The sequence below is a fragment of the Fulmarus glacialis genome, unplaced genomic scaffold (genome assembly GCF_000690835.1).
Source record: "Fulmarus glacialis isolate BGI_N327 unplaced genomic scaffold, ASM69083v1 scaffold35247, whole genome shotgun sequence".
In the NCBI taxonomy this organism is placed as follows: Eukaryota; Metazoa; Chordata; class Aves; order Procellariiformes; family Procellariidae; genus Fulmarus; species Fulmarus glacialis.
In genome coordinates this window covers 5903-16662 of record NW_009223189.1, presented here as the reverse complement: position 1 = coordinate 16662, position 10760 = coordinate 5903, and the positions used below count along the sequence as shown (strand labels likewise).

Sequence of the window (10760 nt, the reverse complement as noted above, 5' to 3'; positions counted from 1 at the left end):
ACCCCAAGCCCCCAAAACATGCTGTGGGGGCAGGTGCTGCTGCACAGGAAGATGCAGCATGTGCTCCAGCTAAGCTGCTGCTGTTTGCAGTGAGCTCAAGGCCACACAGATAAACGTGTGCAAGGAAATAAGGGAAGCGGCAAGTTACTGAGCTGAGGTTTTCAGCTCCTCCACAGCTCAGTGCCGCAGAGGAGGCTGGAGGGATCGCAGGTCCCAAGAAGGGGACAAAGCACAGCCCACACCCTGAATTGTCTCCCGACCTGCCCTGGGAGCTGTGTGTGTGGAAGCGAAGACAGTGAGGTACAGAGGATGTGGTTCAAGCATGTTGTGCCTCACAAGCTGGGGACAAGGGGAAGCACTACATCCCTCTGAGCCACAGCCAGCCCCAAAAAACATCAGAGGATAAAGCACACGGCAAGGGCAGGGGGAAAGCAAGCTGCTCTGCTCTCCCCAGCCCCAGAAAACGACAGCTGCAAAGGGGAACTGCAGGACCCCTCGCAAAAATCACCTCTGGGTGCTCTGCACCCAACCAGATTTAAGCCTGGAGAGGGACTTGAGGGGATGCTGCAGTCACACTGGAGCGAGCTACACCAGGTCTGACTCAGCCCTCACAGCCCATCAAGAAGCAGCTTTACCGAGTTTCCGGCCATGGCTTGGCAGTGCAGTCAGATATCCAGGGTCCTGTGCTGGCACAGCCAACCCAGCCCCCGGCCAGGACAAGGGGGACTGCAGGACCACGGCTGGAGCTGGCTGGGCTGGGTCGCACCAAGAGCAAAACGCAGCCAGGCCGCCAGCAACCTAGCACAGAAACTCTTTTTTTTTTTTTTATTTCAACATAGTAGTGCTTGGTTACAGTTTAGTGAAGAACAAATAGGTACATTCATTGGCCACAGCTTCCTGTTGCAGCCAGCTGCTGCCTGACTGCAAAGCCAAAACACTGTTAAACCATACCAAAAAAAGAAAGTTTAATGAAAGGCAACTATGCATTAAAAAAGTCATTGTACTTCTCAGCTATAAATTACTTCAGTAAAACACGGGACTGGCCCCAGCAGGAGCAGTCAAGAGTTTTGAAATTAACGGCCATCCGTACAAATGAATAAAACCAAAACACTTTGCCAGTCACTCACAAGTACATTAGCAACGAGACTCACTGCCCCGACCTGCCATCCTAATGCCAGGAAGATCATATTGTTGTTGTGTGCTTCAGTGCAATATGAACAATGAGCCTGTAGCCCTTTAATTTTTTATTTTTTAAGGTTTTTTTTGCACTACTCTCCTTTCCCTCCAAAGAAAAACTTAAAGTGCTCCTAGTGCTTTGGAATTTAAGCAAGAACAGGGGCCACTAGCATCACTTACTGTCTTTGGTGACTTATGGGAGAAGAAAGAAGGGCAATGCACTGAGTCCAGGTCCTTCATTAGCTTTGCCATAAGTCAAGCAGTGATTGAGATGGAGCAACCTGTTTCTGCACCCCAGCCGAGGCAAGGAGACCAGTCCCTTACACCACGAAAGGTAGCGCAGCCAGGAGAGCCACAGCAGTCAGGGTGGAGCTCTCTGGTTCAAGTACTAGAGCAAGAGGGATGTGCTGAAAGTTGTCATCTCGGCCCCTTCTCCAAAAAGAAGCAGGGGTTGCTCCTTTTTTTGGGCCAGCAAGAGTGAAGCAGGTTAGCAGGGAGAGGCCCACAAGCCAGCACAGGAGACCACACAGAGGGACAGGGTGTTCTCAGTGTGACAAGTGACACCTGGCTCAGTACAAGCAAGGTGGGTGATCAGGTGACCAGGCCATACCAGTGAGCACACAGCAAGTGAGGAGAGGCTGGGGCTGCCCTAGCACTTGGAGTTTCTCCCACACACAGTGGTGGGGTCCCTCCAGCATCAGACCCCAGCCCAGTGTCCCACACCCAGAGTGAAGCAGCACTGTACCACTCCACGCACAGGTAAGTCCTTCACCCCAGCTGGGTCCATCAGTGTCAGACTTGGGTTTGAACAGCAGGAGCAACTCTAGGTAGGTTAAAAGCAGTTCCAGTTCAGGTTGTCACTAGAGGTCCCTCCCAGGACCAGTGCCTCCATCTAAGTCTGTGTCCAAAGCTGCTTTACTCATCCCCACATAGGGCTTAGGAACAAGCCAGGAATAACATCAAGCCTCATCTCCAAGAGCCCAATGGAGCTACAGGTCAAACTTGCCTATTTTGGTTAAAGAAACCTCCTCCCAGACTGACCCAGTACACTCAAACCCCATGTACACCAGTAAGCCCTGCTGACACAGCTACTGTGGCAGTGGGAGGACTCCAGGCCCACAGTCCTGCCCCATGGCAGGGGAGAGCAAGGGAGGCCAGGGACCAGATCGCCACAGCATCTGCCACTTCCCTCTGCAACAAGCAGGCATTGCCTCCACAAGCAGACAGACACCTCCTGCACCTCAGTGGGGACCCCAGCAGTTCATATTCACTTCAGGTTAAAACTCTTGGTTATCTGCTAAATGCAATTTAATACTGAGGGCAAAAAGGGGAGCCCCACCATAGGTGAAGAGGAGCAGGGAGCAGGACTGCTCTCACCACCCACCAGTTAAAGCAGCCCTAGTTTTACATGCACTTTGGGCCACACGTGTTCCTGCACGCACACTCTTGCTGAGCCAGCTCCAACTCTAAGCTTTCCCTGAAGGGAAAGCAGCCTATAAAGTCTTGCCCCCTCACTTGACAGCAGCTACCATCCAAGACAGCCCTGTTCCTTTGCCATAAGCTAGTGGGTTGGTTACAGCGTAGTGATCTTAATGCCAGTAGGAGCACTTGATCTCACCCTCACAGGCCTCTGCTAGGATATGCTTTGAGCTCAGCTTTGAACCCACAATCCTAGGTAGGACAATTCAGCAATCAGGTGAAACAAGGACCAGCAGTCAGAGCAAGACCACACTCAGCCCAGAGGCATCAGCCCTGCTGGGTGTGAATATGGCACAGTATGCTTAAACATTCACCGCAGGAGGCCCTGCCCGTAACGCGCTCGGTTGACAGAGCTTCACACTCCCAAGTGAGTCAGGATGCAGAGTACTTCACGGAACACGTCTTTGCAGGAAGACAGTGCCTCTCCCAGCTATGGATGTGCAATTAAAAGAGTAACTAGAACAGTCTCAGACCAAGCACAGTCTGAGCAAGATTCGTTCCTTCCAAGTGTGCAGATAAAAGTGCAAATATGCATTTGATGTTTCTTTTCTAGTGAGGAAGCTCTGGTGCATTTAGCTGCCAACATCTTGAAGACCAGACCAAAAAAAAAGCTTCCAGAGAGTTCAGCTTCACTTTGCTACATGGTACCTTAAAGTCACAGTTCTCTTGCTTACTGCCTGCAGCCATAGGCTCAGTCCTGCTTACAGCTGCAGCAGGTAGTGGAATGTTTGTGTCGATGAGTTAGATGCTTCAGGGAAGAAGGAAAGAGAAAACCAGGTTACAATCCTATACATGAATGCCACTTCTGGGAAGAAAGGGACCTTGCAGCCTCTTCAGTTCTGTGGTGCAGGGTATGAGCTATGGTGATTATTCATCTCCGAGCCGCCTGCGGCAAAGAGCAAGGGGGCACTGTCTGTAGCGGTTCCGCCGAGATGGGGACCCACCGCGTAGCTGTCATTCCCAGCCAGGGACCCATAGCAGCCAGAGCACTGAGGGGTGGCCAAGCTGGGAGGAGAGACAGAAAAACCAAACATGGACTCTTAGAGATGAATAATTTGGCTGTGGCTAGTCTCCACTGCTAGGAGAAACTTCTGCTCCCAGCACTGATCAGGGTATCCAAGTCTGCAAAAGCAGGCTATGACATGCAGGCACAATTATCTCCAAGGAACCTGGCTTTGAGGAAACAGGTACAAGGAGAAGAGCACCAGGACCTACAAAACTGGTCAAGCAGAGCCAGAACCTCTGAACCCCTCACTACACCCCTGGGCAGGTGGAGTTCAGACCCCTGAGCAGCAAGTGAAGGACAGGGCTGTTGGGTTTCCCCTTACAGTTTTGCTGGGGATACCTGACCATTCTCCCCCACACCAGGTGTTCCTGCAGAGCTTTGTCCCAGTTAGCTCCCAGAGACCACATCCTTCCCAGGACTTCACCACCTCTCATTTTCCCATGGAGAAACTCCTCTGGAGGTCATTTAATAACCCTCTGCCCCCACAGCTGAGGAGTGATCCCAGCAAGGTCAGCCCTCCTGGATGAGGCCTCTGGTCTGTAGCCACTGCATACTTCTACCTGTGAGCACCCAATGCGACATCCACCTCTCAGAGCTGGTCACTCCTGTCTAATAAAAATAGCTCCTTTGAGCTGCAGAAGGGAACAAAAACAAGCTCAGGCAGAAGGCTCCTTGCCCCATCCACCTTGCCCAAGCTGCCTCTCACAACAGATTTTCTTCCTAAGAGCAGAACCCAAGAGCTCTGTTGCTTCCACACAGGGCAGTAGGATAGCAGCCAAGCTTTCACTTGCCCAACAATGCTTACCCTCCTTCTCTGGCCCCAAGCCGTGACAAGTCATCATCGCTGTCATAGCGCCTCGGATTGTCAAAGAAGTAGGCTCTGGAGCTGTAACTGTGACTATTGACCATCCCCGCTGGAGTCTGTTAAAGAGAAAGGAGTTAGGCCAGAAGTGAGCTATCTGAGTGTCTTCCCAAAGGCCTGCCCTCCCACCCCAGGGACTTTGGAGCTCCTCCCTGCACAGGGGTACTCAAGCTACAGCAGCTTGCTCAGACCTACCAAGTTCTGACTCAGTCTCTGAGCCCGGAAGAACAGCACCACGAAAGTCGTTGGCACCAGCTCCCAGAGGAAGAGGACCACTCCAAACACCACATATTCTTCACTGCTCACTTCCACATGCACCTGTGGACAGAAGTTAGAGGGCTCTGTATAATCCTAGCCATCAGGAGAGCTACCAAAGCTGGACACAGCACGCAGCTTAGAACTAGGAATGCAGAGAAACCTTACAAAGGCAGGAGTCCCTAAACCAGAATAGTGACCCCTACCTGACTGCTGCTACTGGTTTTAGTGAGATAGTTCTCTTCAGTGTGCTACCAGGGTACTGTTAGCTCCCTCCCCACACCAATGACTCTCCCTTGCACACAGCCACGCCTGATTAAGCATTGCTTTTCTGCTCTAGTTGACTTGTTCCTCCTCTCCCCCAAAAGAAGAGTTGGCAGGCTAAAACTGAAGAGCACAATAGGGAACTCCTCCTGTAGAAGTAGCCAAAGAGGAAAATTCAGGTTTGCTCTGGTGGAGAGAGCAAGCAGGGCTTCTGAAGGCAGAAAGCCAGCTTGTCTGGGGGTTCAGCTAAACAGACACCCACAAACAGCCCTCTTTTCACCTACACATGCCCTCACAGGGCAGTGGAGTAACTGCCTTTCACTTTACTAGCTCTGGATTGCAGGTGACAGACACTTACCTTGTCCGAAAGGTTGTCCCAGCCATAGTTAAAAGGACCAGGAACATTGTCTGGAGATATGGCCACAGCTACCAGGTTATAGCAAGCCCTTGAGGAATACAGAAGAGCGACTACAGATCCCACAAGAATAGCCTGGCAGACAGATGTTCCCTAGAACAGGAAGAAAAAACAGTTTTAATACAGGCCTTCCTACAGAGCTGCAATTTCCCACACCCCCCCACTTGAATGCATGAAAAACTGTGCAGGCAAGAATGACCTAGAACATTTGTACGTTGTTGCTAAAATATTCAGAGCTGGTTAAGAACTTCCTTGTGTGATGAGTTCACTGCAGTAGCAGAGCTATACAGCCAGTGTCACCAGGGAGCAGGGAAAACTTGAGGCACAGGAGCATCGTTCTCAAGATCTTATCAGTCAGCTTCAAACTGGTGGTCCAGAGAGATGCTATCCCGCCCACTGCCTTACTGTGGTAGCCTCCAGAAGCCAACCGACAACCATTATGAAAATCGTCTTGCTGCTTCTGATCAGATGTTACAGCAGAGACATCCACCTGGCTCATCCACGCTACAGCAGTTTGGCACCCCTGACATTGAACACAATGTTTGTCTAGGAAAGAAGCCCAAATATTTGGGGTGGGCAACTCTGAGAATAGGCAGAAAGACCCAGCACCTGAACTCCAGCACTGCTGTGGGACAAACCAGGCTTTGCTGAGCAGCATGCTAAAGGCTGGCTAGATGTTGCAGGACCTCTGCCTCCTGCTAGCTGTCCCTGTGCTGGTGAAGACCAGCTTTCTCCACAATGGTTCAGATGCAGTGCTGTCAGAGGGATAGCTGCATGAGGTACCTGAAGGTCACGGTACCTACCTTTCCTGGACAGCTAGCCATGGGAGAGAAAGCTACCTGAAGATCTGCAAGTGTCTCCATTTCTTTGCTAAATACACCCATGAAGCCTTTTAATAGCTACTGGTAGCTACCAGTCACTGCACAGCAGAAGCCAGTAAGTGGGCAGACGAACACATCCCAGCAGCTGACTTGCCTTTGTTTTTAGAGAGACAATCAGCTCAGGAAGCACATCTCATTGACCTGCTCCACATCCAAGCTATGGGTGTGCTAGGTCTATAGCACTTGCTCAAGACCACGTCTTGGAAGAGTGCTGCTAACAGACAAGTCCCTGTGACACCACCGAAGCACAAGAATGCAGCCTGCTCTAGTGCTGTTAGCTGAGCCCTTGGTATTTGGGATAGCAGAGTAAGAGGCAGAAAGGCTAGTGAAGCAAGTCACCAGCTGACAAGGACTGCAGTGCAGGATCTGGCAGCAGCTCAGTAGCACAGCCTCCTTCTCAAGTGTCAAATGGCTCGAACCTTCCTACCTTCAGTGGAGGCAGCAGCCTCACTGGGCCCCTCCAGCCTTGCTGCATTGGTTTGAGTCAGCAGGTTCACAGCTGGAGTTCAGGAGGCAGGACCTTTTCAGGCATTTGTGTAACACTTCTGCTCATCCCCACCCTATTTTTGCAGCTCCTCCACAACACGAGGTCTGGGGATGCCTCCAAGGCAGGGAAGGGAGACAGCATTTGAACGCAAGAGGCCTTTACCAGACAGTGAGGTTGAGTATTCAACCTGAGAGCAGGCTTCTCTAGAGCATTTTGTAGAAGAGCACGGCCCCACAGGCAGCCTCAGGCATGTAACTAGAGGAAGTTACTGCATTCATAAACTACTGCTGGGTGAACTTGATAAGTTAATTAGTGTCCAAAGCCAGTCAGAGCTGGATACCTGGCCCATACAAGCAGGGATGCAAGCAAGTTCTCAGCTTAGTCATGGCTCCTCTGTCTCACTTCAGATCTCCTGGCTGCAATCTACAGCCTCTGTGGACAGCTGTCACAAGAGCCAGCTAGGCAGCCACTCCCAGCTGCCCATGGCCCACACACCCTGGATTCCGGGCAACCACCGATGCTCACTGCTGCTTAAGAGGCCCAGGCTTCTCCTACAGAAAACCTCAGCTTCAACCTTGACAGCATAGCTCTGGCTGCCCTCTCAGCTTTCACTCAGCTGTCCTCTCTAAGAGAAGGGGCAGTGGACTGCAGCCACTTGAGTGGTCATGCAGATGGCCTCCTAATGAACAAGGAGATGCCTCCAGCCACTGCAAGGCAGTCGTCTGGATCCAGAATGGCTTTGTAGCAGTGTCTGCTGCAAGGCAGCTTGTCACCCTCTTCATTCTCTTCCTGAGGGGGGACAGAACCATCCAACAGCCTCCAGGAGCTCTACGCTCTGGGCAGCCTCTCACCTGAGCCAGGCTTGGCAGTGCTTTAAGACCATATAGATTCAGCTGATTGAGGGGACATTGGAAATAAGGTCTCTGCAGGAGGCCAGAACCCCACTTTCTGACACCTGGAAAGAGGCAATTCAGAGCATATGGGGTGAGGAGCTTTACTACTGGGAAAAGACAGTAGCTCAGAAGTACTACAGCCAGGCAGCTGGCTTCCCTGAGCCTGACTACAATCAGGTGCTCAGGTTTTTCCTATAGATGTTTTCAGGCTCATCAAGAGACTGCTGTCTGCCCTTCTCAACAGGCCAGCCACCCTGGAATCACTGCCTTTGATAGGAGCAATATGGCTTCCCAGAGGAAGAGGAGGCAGCTCAAGTGCACATTTAATTGCAGCCTACTGCCACACAAAGATAAGACTGCTGGTGGCTTATCCACTTTCCTACCTGTTTGAGAAGAGCTGTGTATGTTCAGGCCCCCACCTGTCCTTCTGCCTTGGGGCAGGACCTACAGCAACTTCTCCTCCCCTTCCAGGAAGCTGATCTCATCCAGGACAGGCGAGCACTGCCTCTGGCTCAAGCAAGCCAGCAGCTAAAGCTGGACTGCTGGGGGGATCACCTTTGCAGAGAATGGTTATGCATCTGCCAGAGATAACAATATGCTGCACACTTTACTGTCCTTAGTGACAATATATTGCAGAAACTGCATCTGCTACTTTTAGAGAACCCTCTCTGCCAGTCAAACCCTAAATTATACTTCTAAACCTGAAAAGCATAAGCAGCTCATAAGTCTCCTGTTGTGCCAGCAAAGCTGCTGACAATATATTCCCCTAAAACACGTAGGGCACTTCATTCCTACAGCAGGAGCATGCACTTTCTGGAGGGAGGAGTCTGAGAGCTGCCACCTCCACACTGGAAGGAGTATTTAAGCAAGAGTAGCTCAGGTGCCACAGGCCAGCATTGCTCTGAGTAAGCACACACAGATCCAGTTGAGAATCCAGCTGATGATTGTGCAGTTCTAGTGTAGTTGACAAGGCATTTACCTACCTTAGACTCGAGGTAGACATTCGCTGAAGACATCTTTCCCAGTTTGCACATGCAGCAAGCCAGCGAGATAGCACAGAGGATGAAGAGGCTGTCGTTGACTAGGGCACGGGCAAGGACTGTCCACCTCAGCTGGTTCTCCGGGACTTCACCATGGATCAACATTGCACAAGTTAAGTTCACAACTAAGAAGAGGAGGCTGGTAAATATGGACCCCAGATACAACAGGACCCTGGAGAGATGGTGGGGGAAAAATGGAGTTCAAGTCAGACAATTCTGGGGTCATTCTCCACCAACCCTCCTGTCTCATCGGGCAAGAGAACATCCCAGCATGCCCAGTGCTCTGCTGGCTGTGAAGATCAGACATTCCAGCAAGTTTCAGTGGTTGTATTGACAGCCCAAGTCTGCAGAGTATTTGTTTGAGCTGCTCTCATAATGCAAGAGCAGTGTAAGTAGTCATGAGTTACAAGATTCATCTTCTGACAGTCAGGTTCTTATCTTGCAGATTTTAAGTGTTGCTCTAGCTCTGCATTAACTTCAGTCAATAAGCTATGAGTCATCACAACCACTGCAACTTCTTTATTGAAAGCCTCTGGAGCTAGCATTTTCCATTGTGGGTTTCCCTGGAAATGGCTAGGAAGCACCTGAGCTGCACACAGGTCCCACCTATTGCTCAAGCCTTATGCTGCAGATCTTTTCTGGGGATGGAACAGTTCAGAATGACCTCGAGAGTTCACCTCATTTGCTAGCAGCACCGGTACTAGGATGCTGGTGACATGTACGGAGGCATGCAGCATATGCTTTAGCTCCTTGGTACCCTTGAAGCTCCCAGTCCTGCTCCAAGGCACAACACTGATCCCTTGTCAGAGCCCAGCTAGGTACGGCATTAGCTCTATTCAGTCTCTGGGGTCTGAAGTTCTCATTCCCAGCACTGCAGCATGAGTTCACCTTAAGCCAGCTTTGAAGGTAACATTAGAAAAGTATCACTTACTTGTACTTGTTGAATTCAGCTGCACATTTCACTTTGAATATGACCTGGGGGAAAGATTTGCACAGCATTACTTAACATGAACTACAGTTCTCCTTTAAGTTTAGTAAAAATATATACAACAGGGAAGCCAGCGTCCACTTGGATATCTTGAAGGACTCTAGATTATCTATTAGCACCAAGTCTTGCACTGGACCCACTTGCAAGAAAGACTGGTATTCTTTTTCCTGCAAGAGCCAAGCCCAAAAGTAGGTGTCCAATAGGCATAGAATCATTTAGGTTGCAAAAGACCTTTAAGATCATCAAGTCCAACTGTAAACCTAACATTGCCAAGTCCACCACTAAACCATGTCCCTATAAACATACTAAATATTTCATATGTGACAAGGACTTTAATAACACCACACCTAAGGACTTCAAGAAAAGCAGGGAGTTTAGCAGTCAGTAGTCACTAAGAACATTCAAAAATACATCTACTTTGCGCAGTGTTCTGTGCTGCATATTTTAGGACCTCAATCATGCTTTATTTCATTGTTAGAGAAGGCTGCTTCAGCTGCTGTGCTTTAGCAAGACAAATAGCTGATCTAAAATAGCCCTCTGGTATTGGATTATGGACCTGCAGGCTGTAACAAGCATTTGGAGCTCACAGCTCCTCCACCCTTAAAATGTTTGTAGGCCAAATACGCCTGAAAAGTAACTCTGAGATGGTAGGAAGTCCTCCAGAGGTGGAAGGCCCAGCCTGCCAAGTTGCACGGCACACTTGACAGACAAGTATATTAGATGACAGTCAGTTATTTGCAGACTATTTCACTCTTCAAAGCAACACACGCTCTGTCCAAGAGTGGATCTGGGTTCTGTTAATCTCTTCACCACACAAGGGATTAGGAGACTCAAGCTGAAAGTTGCACAAGAAGAACCAGTGCTTCAAAGCAAAGGCTCACAGGCTTCTCCTCAGACTGCAGGGTACTGAAGCCATGCCTGCACCCCCAGCCATTTGGGTTGGGAAGGCTGGAGGAGAACCATCAGCTCATATTCAGCCACCCCACAACACCCTTTCCAATATTGCCGAGCAGA

General features: G+C 50.2%; 1 protein-coding gene across 1 annotated transcript; it reads right to left on the bottom strand.

The window, feature by feature from the left end:
• Nucleotides 1-3488: 3488 nt before the first annotated feature.
• On the bottom strand, nt 3489-9733 carry GPR137C (G protein-coupled receptor 137C; the record flags this gene model as incomplete). The annotated part of the gene is made up of 6 exons (XM_009581719.1): nt 3489-3660; nt 4467-4582; nt 4719-4841; nt 5401-5550; nt 8702-8930; nt 9690-9733. Coding segments are annotated over 6 exons (834 nt in total), but the record flags the coding sequence as incomplete, so codon positions are not given.
• Nucleotides 9734-10760: the final 1027 nt, after the last annotated feature.